The sequence below is a fragment of the Neovison vison genome, chromosome 7, assembly GCF_020171115.1.
Source record: "Neovison vison isolate M4711 chromosome 7, ASM_NN_V1, whole genome shotgun sequence".
NCBI lineage: Eukaryota > Metazoa > Chordata > Mammalia > Carnivora > Mustelidae > Neogale > Neogale vison.
Window position 1 is genome coordinate 204,600,003 of NC_058097.1, and position 18,934 is coordinate 204,618,936.

At 61.1% G+C, this 18,934-nt stretch overlaps 1 protein-coding gene across 1 annotated transcript; it reads right to left on the reverse strand.

The window, feature by feature from the left end:
• Positions 1-218: 218 nt before the first annotated feature.
• Positions 219-18,605, reverse strand: LOC122913256 (tumor necrosis factor receptor superfamily member 1A-like). The gene is made up of 11 exons (XM_044259981.1): positions 18,508-18,605; positions 11,962-12,049; positions 10,428-10,556; positions 9,350-9,464; positions 8,138-8,217; positions 5,529-5,660; positions 5,073-5,111; positions 4,944-4,969; positions 3,380-3,658; positions 1,469-1,511; positions 219-1,089 (listed from the first exon to the last, which is right to left on the reverse strand). Exons 1-11 carry the CDS (start codon positions 18,595-18,597, stop codon positions 791-793), a joined length of 1,320 nt encoding a protein of 439 aa, XP_044115916.1. The 5' UTR covers positions 18,598-18,605; the 3' UTR covers positions 219-790.
• Between the last annotated feature and the right edge of the window lie 329 nt (positions 18,606-18,934).

The following is an 18,934-nucleotide window of genomic DNA, read 5'->3' on the forward strand; positions in this document are numbered from 1 at the left end:
GATCTCTCTCTGTCAAATAAACAAAAATAAAAATTTAAAAAAAAAAAGTTAATCCCATTAAAAAAAAACTTATTAAACTTATTAAAAACAAAAAATAAGATTGAAAGAAAAAACACTATAAATACACAAAACAATTTATTAAACTTATTAAAACTTATTATACTTATTAAAAACTAAAAAAATAAGATTGAAAGAAAAAATACTATAAACACACAATATCTAATTTTTAAATTTAATGCTATAAACATTACCACTACTTCTGGTGTATACACCATAAGATCGAATCATGATTTTTATAACTGAATTTAACTATATACACTTAAAAATAAAACAACAACTAGGTAGAGGGTGCCTGCCACTGAGTTGCTTATACTGAAGAACCTCAGTCACACTCACACCCCCTTCTAGGTCACAGGGATGTCCCAGATCTGAGACCCAAGAGCTGATCAGGGCAGAAAACTCTAGCCCCCGTGCCTGGGGAAAGGGCTGCCGAGGGAGGGGCCGTCCGCGGCTCCCCGGCCACCCAGCTCAGGACCCGTGGAGACCACCAGACCCTGCCCAAACGCAGCACCTCAGCCACAGGCGGTGCCACAGCTAGTCCTGCCGGGCAGGAAGCAGTTTTGCTGGGACCTAGACCCGACCTCCCCATCGCAAACAATCTGCGAATCTATTAGGAAGTGCGGACCATTCTGTCCCGAACTCAAGAAGGTTCCGTACAATACAAACTAGGAACGGAGGTCAGATCACACCCATTCAGGACGCCGGTACAGGCATAGCCCGATCCCCAAGTTTATTCAGAGGTCTCCGCACGCCTGCCCAAGAGTCCTTCGTCGAGTAACCAGTTTATGATATTTTCCAGAGGCATCCGCAGCTGCATCTTATGGAGGGCCGCGAGCAGCCCGAACACGGAGGCGCCGCTCCCCGTGCGGGTCCTCCACACGCGCAGCATCTGGTGGTGCTGTTCCATCACGTCGCCGGGGTACTGGCTCTCACAGTTGTCGATGTCACTGTCCCCGAGTCCGAGGAACCTCATGAATGGTTTCCAGTCTCTATCAGAGATGCTGCTTTCAAACTTATAATAGATCTGGGCTGAAAAAAGTGAAAACGAAGGGGAGAACTGTGGACACGGCCGGTGGGGGGCCACGTGGCACCTGCTGGGGCCTGCTCACCGAGGACTCTAACAAGGATTCCCTCTCCCGCTCACTTCTCCTGAAAAAGCACGAACGCTTCCTCCCATCGAAACGGTATTCAAGGTCCATGAAGCCCACACAACCCTCGTGTGACAAACACTGTTCCCCTCATGTCCCTCTGGAGAGGGAACACGTGCATCTCAGGTGGTCAGACGGTCCCCACGGCGTCACGCAGGCAGGCGGCCCGCTCTGGGAAACAAGGACGCCAGGCCTTGACATTCAGGCCAGATGAGAGGGAGACTTCCCAGTCCCCAGAACAGAGGGGTTCAGATACGTACCTTCGCGGGACGGGTCCCTCACAAAATACTTAGCTTCGTATTCCTACAGAGAGAAGAAAGAAGTTGTTCCAGGAAAAGGAGGAAGGCGCGAGGGACTGAAGCAGAAGCGCAGTCAGGACTGCGGGAGCAGTGGGTGCAGACAGGGGAGCCTCGGGGGACACGAGAAGGCATTTGGGGAAACCCCATGGGGGCCCGAGCTCACAGCCCTGGCGTGTGCTCCAGGTCTAGCCCCCCCAGGTCACGCCCACCCCCCAGAGGCGGCCCCGTGGACCCGGCTCCAGTGGGCGGGCAGGTACCGCTGAACTGTATCACTTCGGGGTGACCTGCTCTGCTCCAGGGAGTACGAGCGGACAGCACAGCACGCCTGTCCCCAGGAAGGCTCCGTGAAGGGCCGGGGGGACTGCAAGGACGAGCCAGCGGAGGACCACGCCAGCGCAGAGTGCCTGTGAGCGGCGGCCCCACCGCCCGTGGTTCCCGCACAGTTAGACCCCGTCCTTGTCAGGCCGCCCGCTGCAGGCCCGAGGGTCGCACCTTCAGACCCCGGCTCTGCCTCCCCCACGGCTGGACCTGCACGAACTCTCCGCTCCGGGCAGGGGCTGCTCGGCCAGAAGATGGGTGAGAATGCAGGTGCTCTCGAGGCAGGGCTGGGAGGGGCCCCTGGGGCTCCCGCCAAGACGGGCATGGGTCCCGACTTCCACCCTGACTCGCCTCAGAGCCAGCTGAGAACCTGAAGAGTCAGGGGCTCCCTCCCTGCAGTGATGTCTGTGGGCACTCGGCCCAGGAACCCAGTCTCTGCGCTGGAGTTCCCAACCTCCCCGCCCACGCCAGGGGACCCCACGGGCCACGGCCTGCGGAACACGAGCCTGCGATCTCCTCCCTGGAACCCTGTCCCTCTACTCCCCACCTATGCCCTGACCTCAGGATTCAGACATCGGGCCTGGCCAGTCTGCAGACCCGAGCTCTGTCCCTTGATGCACGCGCTGTCCCCTCTTCCCGAAGAGCCTGACCCCCCAGCACCGCAGAGCGGGTGTTGGCTCCTCCAGTCAAACCCTCCGCAGGGGTCACAAGGGGGACAGACTCCCGCAGCCCCGCTACGGAGCATGGGGGCTACTGCTCTTCCCCGGCGAGCCCGGCCTACACCGTGCAGGGGTGCTGTGTCTGCTCGCCCCTCCCTCTGAAGTCCCTGCTACGCAGAGGCTGGGCCTGGTGCACAGGAGTGCCAGCCAAGGGGCGCTGGGCCGACCTGAGACCCACACGCGCTGTGGAGGCAATGGCGTCCACACCAGCCGGCCGGGCCTCCTCGGTCCCACTGCGTCCCAGCCACGGGACCCGGACAAAGACGCTCTGGGAGCCCCCGTGCCCACCTCAGTGTCACATCCCCTCCAGGAAGCAGGTGCAGGTGGGCTCCTAGGCACTGAACTGTACCCCCAGACATGGATGTCCAAACCCCTAACCAGGACTGTAGCTGGGAATAGGGTCGTGGTGGACGACAGAGGCACAAGGGCATAAGGGTCAGCCTCACTGCAGCCTGACCGGCGTCCTCAGGGAAAAGGGAAATCTGGACATGGACTCACACACAGGAAGACACCCACGAGGATGGACCCAGATCTTGGGGTGACTCTCCCACAAGCCACCGAGCCCGGCAGTCGGCCACATGCCAGCTGCCACCTGCGGAGAAGCCCGGCCCAGTCTCTCACAGCCTGGGCAGCAGCACCCGAGTCCCCACGTCATTCCTGGACTTCCACCCCAGGACGGGGACACAACACACACCCCTGGGGCCACGGAAGCTGCCCTAGGAAAATCCCACAGGCACCGAGCAGCACGCACGTTGGCACTGAACGCGAAGCCCGCGCACGGGAGGAGCTCAGGACGCACAGGCCGCCCCGCGGTCCCTCCCGGACGGTTCCGTACCTGCTCCAGGTTCCTGAGGGTGGGGAGCCCAGGGGCCATCGGGTCCACACTCTGGAGCGCCTGCTGTGGTATCACAGGGCTCCCCCCAACTGCCCCCTGCAACGGTTCGGTGGCCTCCGCCGGCTCCTCGGAGGGTGCTGGGTGGGGCGCGGCCGTGGGCGGCGAGGCTGAGCCCTCCCTCTCCAGCCTGGCTCCCGACGAGGACGCTTCCACGTCAGCGGCTGGCTGCTCGTTCTCAGAATTCAAGGGCACCAAAGAGTCACTGTGCCAAGGGCGAGTCTGTGGTCAAGGACAAGGTCGGACAAAGTCGCGTTATTTGGCCCCAGAGCCTGCCCACATAGGCACTTCCCAAGCCCCGACACGGCGGGAAATTCCTGCGGCCCGTGGGGCCGGCAGCAAACAGGCAATTTTAGAGAACAGCTCACCCGAACCTGATCGGTCTGAAAGGGGCCCCAAAGACAGAGGCATATCTGGTCTTACCGCCTCCTCACAGGGGCGCTCTGCGGCGACCCTGCCCGGGCGAGGCTGGGTGCGCTGTCTTCCCAACAGCCTCGCTCACCTCTGTCTCCGGCTCACACTCCGGTAATTCTTGCCGGCTCTGGGCCTGTTCCCTGAGGACCCTGCTCAGTGACCTGTACCACTTGCTGGCCGCTCAGGTGACAGGTAGCACTTAAGAGCAACAACGTATCCTTTCCACTGAAGTAGACCCCGCGCCCAGCACGCACCTCAGCGTGGGGCCTGAACTCACGACCTGAGTGCGAGAGTCGTACGCTGAGCTGAGCCACGCAGGCGCCCCGCAATAAAGCATCTTTCGAGGAGGGTGTGCACACTGGGTTTGGGGATGGAATGCTCCCGCACACTCAGAGGCTCCACCGTGGTGCGAGCACAACTCTGGAACCCTCCAGGGAACCGGACAAGTCATCCATCTGGCCCTCTGTGCTCCCCGGCAGGGGTCTAGGACCACCCCGTGGCACCCCCGCGCTCTGCCCGTGGGTCTGCACCCTGAGCTCTACGCCTGCAAGCAGGACCCGACTACAGGAGGTCTCGCTGGACTGACGGGAGCCCTGCCGTAAGGACTGACCGACCGCCGTGGGGAGTGACCTCCAGGAGGCCGACTCGGGGACGCATGGACGCGGGAAGAGAAGCAGACGCGCTGAGACATCAGTCCCACAACAACCTGGGTTCCCAGCCTGTCTGAAGAGGCGGGGGGATGCTCACCGGAGCCCTGAAAGAGCCCCGCCCCCGAGTCCGGCCCACAGATTGGAGGCAACAGGCTCTATTGCTTTGTGCTCCCCAGTGGCGCTGACCCGTTCCAGGAGCCCCCGCATGCTCACGCACAGCCCTCTGCCCCGCTGTCCCTCATTTCCACTCTGGCCTAGACCGGCAGAACGGAAGTCTCCGACTAGCATGTTCTGGGGATCCACCAAGGTAGAAGCACACGCGGCTGGAAAGCAGGGGCTCCCGTGTGCCCACTGACTGCCCCCACCCCCTGGGATGTGTTATGGGACTTTGCTGCCACCAAGGCCTGGTGCCACCGTCAGGGAATCCGAAGGGCTATACTTACAGTGCTGCCTGGCCCGTCTGCCGTTCCTGAGGACCAAGAAGAGGAGAAAGAATCAGAACCGCTACCAACAGGGACAACGGCTTCTGCCACGGACGATACTGCTCGGAGTTTATGACATAGCGTCCTTACCTCTGCAGATGCTGGTGAAACGCCACCGAGGCCACAAACCTGCGAGGGGGAACAGGACGTGCGCACAGAGGGTGAGAACAGGGCGGATCACAGGGGGGCACAGGGGGGCACAGGGGGGAGCTCAGGAGGTGGGCACAGGAGGCGAGTGTCCCCGGTGCACGGCCCGCACCCGGCTGCCCTGCCTCCGTCCAGGAGCCCCCAGGCTGACGTCACACCCGCCCCTCCCTGCGCCGGGTCCCACAGCGCCCGGACACGGCGTCTCCAGCCAGCTGAGCGGAGACTCGCGTCTCAAGCGCTGTGTGCCGGGAGCGGGCGGCAGAGCTCTGAGCTCAGACCTGAGAATGCGAAAATGAAGCGGCAGAAGCCCCATCGGGGACGCCCAACCGCAGGTCCCTTCGGAGCCCCCGGTGCACCCGCCGCTCTGCCTTCTCCAGGTCTGGCCTGACGCTGACTCACCTTTCCTTTTACAGAAGTAATAGAAGACGCCAAAGAAGACACCGATGATGATGATGATGAAGGAAAAGATCCCGAAAACGACAGCGACTATTTTGGACCAATGGGCGGACACATCCTTGGGTGTTATTTTTCCTGGAACAGGGCGGGTGGAGCAGGGTCAGGCACGTGCTCCTCACTCACCAGACGAGCTACAGGAAGTCCCCGCTCCGGGAGGAACGGAGGCCCTGTGGTCCTTCAGGGCCCCAAGCCCTGTCTCCCGCTGACCATGATCCTGAATGTGACGTCCCTCCAGGGAGGCAGGAGAGGATCATGCTTCCTGTGTCACAGACGAGGACCCGGGGCTCACAGGACGTGGGAGCCTGCGCAGGCGGCTGGAGGCAGCAGGAGCTCTGCATGGCCAGATGAGTGGCGAGAGGTCCTGGTTTCCCAGGACTGGGCTCTGCCTCTGCCTCTGCACCTGCACCTGCACCAGCTTGAGGCACAGGATGGTCAGTCCTGACAGCAGCAAGGCCCACCCATGGTGGCCCGAGGGGCAGGGCAGGTCCACCCTGGGGGAAGAGCTGGCAGAACCACTCAGGTGTCCTGGTCTCTCGCTGGTGACACCACAGCACCAAAAGGACACAAGGACACATGGACACATGGGGGCAGGGCAGGCGTGTTAGAGCCTGGATGGTCGGCCACCTGATGCATCGGCATCGGCAGCCAGGGCTGCGAGGGAGGCGATGGGGCAAGTCTTTCACGTGATGCCACCATTTGAGCCAAAGATTTTCTTTATGCCCTGCTTAGGCTGTTCCTAAGTTGCTCTTGTATCTTTGGTGTTAAAAGATGCTTTAAAAGTGCAAGCTCCACAAGTCAGAACATTCTGTGGGATCCACAAGCTGATGCTGCCACGTAAACGGACACCCCGGACACCCCAACGTCCCAGGGCAGCCGGACGACCCAGAGGAAGAGTGAGGGGATCCTGTGCCTCTGACGTAAGGGCCCGCTGGGAAGGTGGCCGTGGCCCAAGACGGGACAGGGATGCTCACTGTCCAGCCAAGGGACACTGGCAGCAGCTGGAAGGGACGGTCTTTGCAAAACACAACCCTGCATCATGCGGATGTGCAGGTGGGAAAACACTCTGAACCCTGAGCTCCTACCCCACACCCGGCCGGGTTCACCGCAGCCCAACGTCTGCATAGTGGAGCCACACAGAGTCCTTCAAGCGACCCGAGATTTCTCCCGCACACGCCCGTGCCCCAACCACACAGGACACGGTGATAACGGGACGCCATGAAAGTGGAGGTCCCGCCACCAAGACACCCTCGAGCGTCGGATGAGAAGGCACCTGCCCACAACCCAGCGTTCAAGGGCGAGGGCCCACGTGCGCACGGACTGTTTCAGCGAGTGCGGTCCCGAACCGCCAGCATGTGTGCTGGTCCTCACCACCTCCTCAGCACCTCGGTCTCTCCACTGTACACTACGGTAACAGCACAGCAAATGGGTACGTGTGACCCACGACCCAGGAAACGACCACCCGTCCGGGTCTTTGTGGAGGCTGCATTCTCCAGGAGGCCCTTCGTAGTTAAGCTTTTGTGGGGAATCAAGGGTTCTCAGTGGATTTTCCACTATGTGGGGAATCGGTGCTCCCGACCCCACGTTGTTCAGGGGTCCGCTCTAACCATCAAAACCAAGGAGGGGCGTCTCGGTGGCTCAGTGGGTTAAAGCCTCTCCCTTTGGCTCAGGTCATGATCCCAGGGTCCTGGGATCGAGCCCCATGTTGGGCTCTGTGCTCAGTGGGGAGCCTGCTTCCCCCCCTCTCTCTGCCTGCCTCTCTGCCTACTTGTGATCTCTGTCAAATAAATAAAATCTTTTAAAAAAAAGCTATAAAGCTGTAATACATAAACAAACAAACAAAAAACACAACCAAGAAGGAACCTGCCTACAACTCAACTTCAAAGCAGCACGCGTCTCACTCAGACACTGAGCACAAGAGGCCCAAAGGCTTGGGTCCTCAGCTCGCCTCCCGGCTTCTGCACACCTCAAAGCCTTGGGGCCCAGCTGAGCGCCCCTGAAGGCAGGGACCTGGTCTGGTTCGGAGTCCCACAAAGGCAGTCAGAAGAGGTATTAACTGAGCGGGAGCAAACCCCAGGGCTCACGGAAGCCGACCACTCCCCGCCCCTTCTGCTGTGCGGGGCGCCGGCTGGGAGCTTCCCCGGCCACACGCCGGGTGCGGGAGCCAAGCAATCTGCTTACTCAAGACCCAGGGCTGTGCACCGTGTCCCTTGGGCCAAATCCAAGCCACTGCCCATTCCTGCACGTTTTCATGGCACCCAGGCCTGCAAAGCCTAAACGTCCTACTTTTTTTTTTTTTTTTAAAGATTTTATTTATTTATTTGACAGAGAGAGATCACAGTAGACAGAGAGGCAGGCAGAGAGAGAGAGAGAGGGAAGCAGGCTCCCTGCTGAGCAGGGAGCCCGATGCGGGACTCGATCCCAGGACCCTGATATCACGACCTGAGCCGAAGGCAGCGGCTTAACCCACTGAGCCACCCAGGTGCCCCTAAACGTCCTACTTTTATGGGGAGCGTCTCCCGACCTGGATGGAAAACAGAGCACCTGTTTCTTACCTGGTGTGTCTGCACCAGCGTCCGAGTCACAGACCGTATCGTGTGTGGCATTGCAGGGCCGAATGACAGCACCAGCACATCTGAAAGAGGCAGGACTCTCTCAGCATTGTTCCTCCCTGTCTGGACACGGCCCGAATCATCCTTCTCACCACCCACGGGTCAGGGGTTAGGAGGAACCCCAGCTCTCAGGATGGCTGCCAGCCTTCACCCAGTCACTGCCCGGCATCTCCGCGATGTCTGGCCCAGACTGGTAAACCTAAGAGTAAAGCTCTGTCCTGTGCTCTGGGACCTGTGGGATGGGGGACACCCGCTCCTGGACAGCACTGTGTGTGCTGGGAAGCCTGGCCTCCTCACCTGTATCTCTAGTTCCCTCAGGAAAGAAGTTAGCCCAAAGCCGAAGCTCTTGGAAAGGTGGATGTGCGAGGGGAGACAGAGCAGCCAGAGCCTTGATCGAACCTCACCTGAAAGCACTACTGACCTTGGACACTCAGTCCAAGGAAGCTACCGTTCAGCACGGCCCGAGGCGTGTCAGTTTATAACGTGCCTCACCAATGCCAGCTCCTCTTTTAGTGGCTCTGCCACCATTAATGTTCCCCAGAAGGTCCTCCCACACGCGTGCCCACCCAGAACCTCGGAAGGGTGTCTGCAGAGATGCTCACATGACGGATAAGGTCACACCAGACTACGGTGAGCCTTCATCCGTGACCGGTGTCCTTGCAGCAGATCAGCGTGTGCTGGGATAGAGAGAGGGCCATGTGAAGAGAGACAGACACAAACACGCAAAGCCACCTCATAAAGACGGAAGTGGGCACAGCAGGTAAGCCAAGGAGCCCCGAGGAGTGACAGCAACGTCAGAGGCTGGAAGAGGCAAGGCAGGGTCCTTCCCTAGAGTCTGCGGCGGGAGCATGGCCCTGCTGACCCGAGTTCAGACTTCTGGTCTCCAAAACTGTGAGTGAACACACTTCTGCTGGTTTTCTCCCACGCGCCCGGCTGTGGCCCAGAGACGGCAGCCACAGGCCACTGATGGCGCACGAGTGGTCACGCTGCTCTGCGCCCATTCCATCCGCGCAGACCGCTCTTCCCCCAGAACCCTCGATGGCTCCCTTCTCCCCTCCCCTCCCTCTGCCCCTCTTGGAGGTTCCCACCCCTGCTGGGGGTCAGGGTCCACCATACCGTAACTACAGGAGGGGCCCACACCCGTGCCCCCAGCACCTGTTACACCGGAAGCAATTCTCCGCACAGTTCAGTGAGTCGCAGTAGAAGTTCCCCGTCTTGCACTGACACTGCCGGTCGCTGGTCTGTGTGCAGGCTGCCACCACCTCCTGGTCTGTAGGAGGAGGGTTGAGGGTCAGCCCGGGGGACAGGACCGTCTGGCCCACACAGGGCTGCGCGCAGTCCCACGGTGGAGGCCATGGAACCGATTCCCGCCCCCCTTCCTAGCAGTGGCAGGGAGGGACCTGACAGCCAGACCTCAGCCCTCCATCCGGGCTGAGGGGCCGGGGCCGCCTGCTCTGAAACCACCCCGTGGTTCCGTTCACGTGTCTGCCCCACAGAGAAGAGCACCGCACTGCCAGAGACGCCGTGGAAGAGAAAGCCCAGAGGACAACGGTCCACAGAGAGACCCCCACCAACTCCGGCAATACCCACCGCGGACGTGTTGACGACCACCCCCCGCCTCGATCCCTTCCGCGGTGCTTGACCCCAAGAACAGCATTCCGCAGCCAGATGACGACAGAACCAAACCACACCCCGCTGGGGCCCACGTCCCACGCACAGGCAGGATCAGCCCTCCAAAGCCCACCCCCGCGCTTTCGTGCTTCCCGAAACTGGACGCGCCGGCCACGGCACGACATGGGCCGGAGCGCGCCTGGATTCATGGATTTCCGTACGACGTTCACATACGCGGTTCAGACACCCTCTGCTTGAGTTATCTCAGAGCGCCTGGTTTCCTCGGCTAGCGCAGACGGGGTCTTAAGGAATCCCATCCTTTACAACAACGTGCTGCTCACACAGCAAAGAAACTTCTGCGTGGGTTTCTTGCACGGAGCGACTCCACAGTCCTGACTCGCGGGCTCCCTCTCTGACCACACGCGCACGCCATCCCGTGTGGAGGAACACCAGGGACGGGTACCCCGGCAGCGCACGCCATCCCGTGTGGAGGAACACCGGGGATGGGTACCCGGCAGCTCTCTCATCGAGCCTCATTCCGTCTGGGGCCGTACGAGCCCAGGCGAGGCGGTGAGGTCTTCCCATCCAAAGATCCCTCTGGGCGGGACGGTGGCTCGCTTACCTGCCCGACATGCAGTGCACGGCTGGCAGCTGGGCTGCCCGTTTCGGTGGGCGAGGAAGGTTCCGGGTTCACACTGGCTACACAGCGGAACACCATGGTTTACACCACAGTGTCTGCTGACGTGAGAGCCTGGGAAGGGGGAGGAGGAGAGGTGAGGCAGGAGCCCCGGGGGGGCCAGACCCGACCCCCGAGGCCTCTACTCGAGGACCAACCCCTGCCAACCATCTCCTTGAAACAATTTTTTTTTAAAGACTTTATTTATTTATTTATTTGACACAGAGAGAGATAGAGAGAGAGACATCACAAGTAGGCAGAGAGGCAGGCAGAGAGACAGGAAGGGAAGCGGGCTCCCCGCTCAGCAGAGAGCCCGATGCGGGGCTCGATCACAGGACCCCGGGATCATGACCTGAGCCGAGGCACAGGCTTAACCCACCAAGCCCCCCAGGCGCCCCCTCCTTGAAACATTCTTTATTGATACTTAGCCACATGTGTCCCAGGAACAGGGGACCTGGTGCACACGGTTCTGAGCACACACACCAGAGGACCGAGAGCCCCACGTGTGAGGGTCCACCCCTGGCTCCCCAGGATGGGCTGCACAGCGTCCGACTCCTATACGGGGAACCCCGAGGTCTGGAGACAGAGGTCTCCGACCGGTCCCAGAGGAGGCCCTGTTCTACTGCCTGCCTCGGGCAAAGGCTGTAGTTGAGCCAAGCACACCTCGCTGGGAGAGGTGTGTCACACCTGCGCTTGGCCCCCGGGCTGAGTTCACGAGGTTTCCGGGTGAAGCACCTGTGTCTCCTTCGTGCCCACACGGGCTGTGCGTGTGTGCAGTGGTGCAGGTGTGCACAGGTGTGGACACACACACGCATGGTGTATACATAGGTGTGCTGGGAGCATGTAGGGTGAGGGTCCAGGTGTGGATCTTCGGGACCCGAAGCAGGAGCCCTGCAGTGGCCGAGAGTGTCGGGGGGAGTGGGGGACACAGGTGGTGAAGGGTGGAGGAACTGGTCACCCCCCGAAGGGGGATGCGTGAACGAACTCTCACGGATCACGTGTGCACATCTGTCTGCGAGTGGAGAGGAGGACGTGGCGTGGGGGCTGGGCACAGCGGCACTGGGGGCCTGGGGCCCCCACCTGACCCATGGGACTCATTCAGAGACTCCTCACGAAGGTGGATGAGCCTCCGTGGACGAGCCATGCTTGACAACAGGACTCCCTGCTGCCCTGAGAGGACCCCCTCCCTCAGGTGTCCACAGTCACCCCAATGGGAGGGCGGCGGAGAGCGTCCGGCTTGGCCACGCACCCCCATGCTGTCCTCCTTCCTCCTCAAGGTACGTCCCCGAGAAAACAAGCCCACAACCCTGTTCACATGGGGTGGCCGATGGCCAAGGAGGGACCCACCCACCTGAGCCACTGCCGGTCTCCCCACCCATCTCCTGTGCCAGCCTCCGGCTTTGCTCCGAGGGCCCACAGCTTCCCTCCTCCAGCCTGGGAGGCCGCCGCACACGGCTCCAGAAGGTGCCCTGGGACTCACCAGCAGGACACTTCTTGCAGCAGCGCTCGAGACCGTCCGGCTGGTACTCGTCCAGGCCGCAGCCAGGTTCACCGCCCGGCAGGGGCACCTTCGAGCAGAAAAGGAGATGGGGGTCATCAGAGAAGCCGCTGCTGGAGACGGAGCCACACACACCCTCCGGTGGGACAGGAGGAAGCACACAGGGGACAGCCCCTGCCCTCTCGCGGGGGTCAGCGTTGCTGGGATGACACCTCGTGGGAACTTCCTACGGACGCCCCTACTTTTGGACTTGGACCTGGAGCACTGTCACTCTGGGGGAAAACACTCTTTCGTTTCCCTACACAGGTGGCCTGGTCCACTGCTCCTACTGCTGCTGTCTAAACCCCTGGTCTGGCCAGAACTGAATCGTTTGGGACTAAGTATTGTTTTTGGTTTTTTTTCTTTTTTTAAATGATTTACTTCTTTACTTCAGAGGCAGTGCAGGACCAGGGGGAAGGGGAGGGGAGGAAAGGGAGCGAGAACCCCAAGCAGACCGCCTGCGGAGTGCACAGCCCGACACGGGGTTCGATCCCATGACTCGGAGACTGTGACCTGAGCAGAACCCAGGAGTCGGACGCTCAAAGGACGGAGCCGCCCCAGCGCCCCGAGGGTTCCGCTTCTGTTCGAGCTCACGGGTGCAGCAGCTACGTGTGTACGTGTCAGGAGAGCACATGGGCCTCCGCTTGGAACAGGGCATGCAGAGCGTGTACCTGCCCCCGCGTGCACACACCGAAGCCCCCCGGATGCGGTCCCGTGACCGCCGTCCTCACTGCGCGCGCTGCTCGGGCTACTGCCGTGCGAGGTGCAGTCAGCCTCCCGCCAAGCGCGTGCGTCTGTAGATGTCACCGACACGGCAGGCTCTGTGGTCTGCATGCTGGGCCCCACGGCGGGGGGGGGGGGCGAGGGGCTTCACGAGCGCTGCAGGGCCGCCGGGCACCCGGGCCGCCTGCTGAATTCCAGTTTGCCAGGCTGCCCGCTCGGCGACATTCTCCTCTAACCCGAGGCGGCTAGTGGCGGCCGCTCCTGGCTCCGCTAAGCGGCAGGACTCTCTTGCCCGTTGGAGCCGACGGCACTCGGGCTGCGTCCGGCCGGGAAGAGCCCGCCACCCACCTGCACCGCCCCTCCCGCCGGGCCGGCCGCCTCCCTTCAGGCTCCGCTGAGCCCGCCTCGCCACATTTTCCTTTCTTCGCCCGCCCGATCGTCCGGGAAGGAGTCCGACCTGTGTGCAGGTGCGGGACGACGGACGCTGCCCGCTTTCCTCCTGCCGCGGGACGCTGTGTTTAGTGTCCCACTCTCTCGTTCAGTCCCTTTTTCTTTCTTTTCCGGCTTTTACTTCCTTGATTCCTTATCTCCACTTCCCTTTTCTCCCAGGAAAACTGACGAGATTCCGTTTTTAGTTTTTATTGGTTTCCGTTACATCTTGACTTAGACACAACAAAAAATGACAGGAGAGTATCTGGATGGGCTTAAGGAAGGAAATCCCACGCGGGCCCGACGACGACGCACGCTTCAGGCGGCATCGAGCGGGGAGGGCACTCGTGGAGCTCCTGAGAACACGCGGTGTTGGCGCAGTTCCAAAGGCAACGCCCTCAAGACACTGCTGACCACAGACGGGGAAGACACAAACTTTCCTGAGGCCGACACCCCCTGAACTGTCACCAAGGCCATCGTCGTCACTGAAGGAACCAATCGATGCCGGGCGTCTTTTGAGATGGTGCAGCTGCAAGGACACAAAGTCTCTTCCACGGCACTTTTGCGAAAATGCCAAATGCGAACTTATTCACAAAAAGCCAGCGACGAGCCCCAAATGGAGCCACATTCCATGAAACCACGGGTCAGTACTCTACAGGCACGTGGAGATCATGGAAGAGAAGAAAGACTGACAACAACGCGGCCCGAGTGAGACAGGGGTGGGGCAGCAGGTGACTGGCAGGGCGTCGGGGACCCAAGGAAGGCCCCTGCTTCCAAGTCCGCCCCGGTTCTGAGCGCGCGGCGCCGGCTGGAGCGCTCTGCCTGGGATCTACCAGCGCCAGTCTCTGCTGTTTTAGCTCCCTGGGCTTGGTTTTTGGCGGGGCAGGGGAGGATCGCTTTTTCTTTGTTGGGGGCTCATGTGCCCGCCCCTCACAAGGAACCACTTGGAAGTGTACAGTGCGGTGGCACCCGGCCCATCGACGCGGTTGCACAACCATCTGGACTATTTTGGTAACTTCAAAAGTCAAGCGCTATCTCAAAATGAAACCTGAAAAATTAAAACCCTAGTAAAAAAGGAAAAAAACTCTCACGACAAGAGGAAAGCGGCTTTCCTTTCTGGAACTCAGCCTGGTCAAGAACATAATGGAGGCCATTTCCTTCTGTCCGCCTGAGGCTCTCCAGCTCAGTCAGCAAGGGGACGCTCCAAGTGGCAAAGAACAGTAAAAGAAGTCGTGTCCTGTCCCCTACCCACTCCTGGCTCAGGGCCACCGGCCTCCGCCCCACCCCACCGCGCCCCGCCCCCTCCAACACCCCAACCCCTCCGACACCCCAACTCTGCCCAGTGTCCAGTTCAGCCCAGTGTCCAGCTCTGGGGATGCTGGAACACGGTGCCCCAACCCCCAGTCAGGAGGAGAGCCGGGCTGGGGGGATGGGCGGTCTCACCTGCACCCCCGTGGCATGCTGGGGGCATGTCCTGTGTGTCCTGACCACGCAGGCTCACGACAAGGATGTGGAAAAACGGAAGCCCACCCCCAAACTCAGCAACCGAGGTAAAGCTACGTGACGCGGTATTTCTAAAGATTGCATCAGCAGACGGCTGCAAGCCTTTGTGAATACAGCTTTCCTGGAGCCAGAGCTGGGACGCTAGCCCGGCAAGCGGGTGGGCAGGCTGGGACCAAGCACAGAGTCCCATTCTCTCTTTATCTGAAATGTTTGTACTTTGGCGTGGATTGCTTTCGCATGGATTTTCCTTTTTTGGATTATTTTAAAGATTTTATTTATCCGTTTGACAGAGCTCACAAGTAGACAGAGAGGTAGACTGGGGGGGGGGGGCGGCAGGAGGGAGCAGGCTCCCTGCCGGGCAGAGAGCCCGATGCAGGGCTCGATCCCAGGACCCTTAGATCATGACCTGAGCCGAAGACAGAAGTTCAACCCACTGAGCCACCCACGCATCCCAGATTTTCTTTTCTCAAAAAGACCACATCGGACTCTTCTTCAGCACACGACCTGAGTTTTGTGGGGACTCCATCATTTTCCACCAGACACAAGCACCCAGCTCACCGCCTCCGGCAGGCACCTCCCTTGCAGATGACTAAGGGTCCCCCGTGGTCCCACCATGGCCCACCTCCCAGCAGCAATGCCCCCACGCCCATGGGGCTCACCCCAGCCCCGGGTCCCCCTGTTCCCCGCCCTCTCCTCAGGCCCGTGCCAGCAGCCCCCCAAGCGCCAAGTCCCCTCCATCCCCCTCACATGTGGGCCAAGATATCCCTAAGGAATTGCTGTGCTGTTGGGAGCCATAGCCATCCAGCACTCACAGACCCCCGGCACTCGAGGGGGGAGGCCCTGAGGGGCCTGCAAGCAGCCAAACCCGTCAGGGAACGAGAACGCACCCCCGCTCTCAAGTGAGCACTTCCCTCCCGGCAACCCTGGCCCCACGGAGTGGAAGGTCCTCCAGGGAGGGACCCCATGGGGGTCACCAACCATCCCGCCTGCTTTGAAAAGGCCCCGGAGGGGGGTCCTGAGAACCCTGAGCCCAGCGGCTGTGACAGAAGGGAAGGGAGGCATTTGCCCTGCACCCTTTAAGGCAGACCGGGGGGCTAGTGCTCCCAGCCCGGAAGCTTCAGCCTGTATGACATGAGGCTGATGGAAGAACCGACCCGAACAGGCGCCAAGCGACACAGTCTGATGCACGACGTCTCGCGGACTCAAAGGCTCGGCCATCGACTAGAAGGGAGCAGACACTTGCGAGCCGTACGTCCAACCAGGACTTAACACAAGCACAGACAAAGAGCTCACACAGCGCCGTAGCAAAACACCGAACTGCCGGTGAAAACACGGGCATAGGACCCGAGCAGACACTTTCCCGAAGAACACGGATGGTCGTCAAACCTGTGAGAAGATGCTCGACGTCAGTCATCGTCAGGGAAATGCAAATCAAAGCCACAGTGACGTATCACCTGACACCTGTCAGAACAGCTGGATCAGAGACATCAGCGGTGTCGGGGAGGATGCGGAGAAGAGGGACCCCCCCCCCCACACTGTCGTGGGCATTCGGATGAGGGCAGCTCCTCTGCGGAACACTCTGGAGGTTCCTCACCAGACTAAACACAGAACTACCGTACGACCCAGCAATTCAACCTCTGGGTCATCTGAGAAGACCCACGGAGCCCTGTGGGTCATTCCCAACAGCCCCGACACAGAAGCAGCCAGGCTCCACAGACAGATGAACATGCAAGAAACACGTGGTAGATGGACATGGTGCAATATTCGCCACAAAAACCAATGAAACTCACAATAAAAAGGAGAGAAAGAAAGGCTCTCTGGATCAAGCTTTTCAACGCGTCCGAGCGGTCTTGCAAACATCACCGGACACACTTGACCAGATGGCACAAAGGGACTCCCCCCATCCAGGAAGCTGCGAGCCACCAGCGTGGACGGCGAACACACACGAGCACAGAGAAAACGACAAGCCGTCGGACGCGGCAGACCTCGCTCTGAACTTGCTCTGGACCAACGTGCTTCTGCACACCCGGCAAACGCGTGGGCAGAAGCAGGCAGCCCCGGGCGGAGGGCACGACTAAGAAGGTGTCCACTGCCAGCGCCCTCCAGGCAGGAAAATGCCAAGAAGGGACTGAAGTCGGGGATTCCACGAACAACTCCCACTGGCACACTGACCCTTTTTTACAAAAACTACAATCCGGGGCGCCTGGGTGGCCCCGTTGGTGAAGCATCCGACTCTGGGTTCTGGCTCAGGTCAGGATCTCAGGGTCCTGAGATCAAGCCCTGCAGCGGGCTCTGGGCTGAGCTTGCAGAGTCTGCTGGAATTCCTTCCCCCTCTGCTCTGGTCTGTCTCTCAATCAGGGGACCTGGGTGGCCCAGTCAGTGAAGCAGCAGCCGTCAGCTCAGGTCATGCTCCTGAGGTCCTGGGATGGAGCCCCACGCACTGGACTGCCTGCTCCGCGGGGAGCCTGCTTCTCCCTCTCCCCCTGCTCCTCCTGTGCTGTGCACTCTCTCTCAGATAAATAAACAAAATCTTAAGAAATAAGTGAATGAGTAAATAAATTTTTTTGCAGAAATTAAAGGACCGTATGGAGGTTCCTCAAAGAGTTCTGCACAGAGTTGCCCTATGACCCAGCAGTCGCACTATTATTTACCCAAAAGATACAAATGGAGTGATCCAAAGGGGCATCTGCGCCCAAGGTTTACAGCAGCAACGTCCACGATAGTGAAGCTACACAGAGAGCCCAGACGGCCAGGCACAGATACGGGGACAGAGGTGATGCCCTACAGACAAAGGAAAACTACTCAGCCTTCAAAACAACAACAGAAACGAGAAATCTCGCCGTTTGCAGCAGCCCAGATGGAGCTAGTGGAGGTCGGGCTAGGTGGGAAGGGTCAGACAGGGAGACAGTGACCACAGGAGTCCATCCCGCGGAACCGAAGCCACACAACAGAGCAGCGCGGGGGCAGGCAGGGGAAGAACACCAAGCCCGAGAGGGAGACCAGGAGTGCAGGAGACAGCCCGAGGCTTGCTGGAGCCCGGCGGGGGCGGGCTGCGGCACCGCCCGTGGGCGGGAAGGAGCCCAGCGGCCGGAATGAGCCAGCGACAGGGACCGCTGAGTCCCTGGCCTCTACCTCGGAACCAGGGATGCTCCAGAGGTCAGAAAACGAAGAGAAGTACAAGATAAGTGAGCGGAAACCACGTGCTAGAACCGGGAGGGACAACCTTTTCTGGGGAGAAAACCTGCGAGGCCGCGGCCACACGGGCCTCCAGGACACTCTGGGAATCGCCGGGCGCGGAGGGCCGGGGCCTCCCGTCCGCGACCGCAGCGCCGGGCCCCACCGTGAGCGGGTTCGGGAGCGCGACCCTCCGGCCGGCCCCGGGGCCGGAGCTGAGCCGTCCGAGCGCCCCCGACTCGCGCAGCCGCCCTCCCCTCCCCGCGACCCTCGTCCGAGAGTCCCGCACCCCCAGCGCCGGCCGCAACATCGCCGAGTCGCGGGCGCCCCCAGCCGCCGAGGGCACCCGAACGCCGGCAGCCGGGACACGCCCGCGGCTCAAGGCCCGAGCCCGCCGGACACCCCGCGGGACACCGGGCTCCCCGCGCGCCCTGCAGCGCCGCCCGAGCCCTCCCGGCCGCTCCCCCGCCCGCCGCGGGCATGCCCGGGCCCGCCGCCTCCGGGGTCCCCCGCCGCACCGGCCACTCTATCCCGCCCCCACCCGGCCCCCGACTGCCCCGCCCCCACCCGAGCCCCCGACCTGCCCCGCCCCCACCCGAGCCCCCGACCTGCCCCGCCCGCACTCGGGCCCGACCTGCCCCGCAGCCCCGCAGCGCTCACCGCGGCTCCGACAGACACTCTCAGGACGAGCACGCACAGCAAGATGCGCGGATCCGGCAGCGCGCTCGCGGGCCCGCGGAGAGCTCCCATCCCGGCGGCCGCCGACTGCGTTCTGCCGCGCGCTCGCTCCCGCCCGGCTTTTATAGGGCTTGGAGTGCCTAGCACTGCGCTGGGGGAGGGAGGGGGGCGGGACCCCGACGCTCTTTCCTTAGAAGGACCGCGGTGTTGCTTACGTCATCGCCGCGCGCCCGAGCCCTCCGTGGGGCCTGCGGCCAATCCCTAGGTCCGGAGGAGCTCTCGTGCGAGTCTTTTGGGGCGGGCCCCTCCCCGCTCCGCCCCCGCCCCGCGCCCTCGTGCGCGTGCGCGTTCTCCCCGGAGAGGAGCGCGGGACAGAGGAAGCGGGCGGGGCGGGACCCGGGAGCCCGCG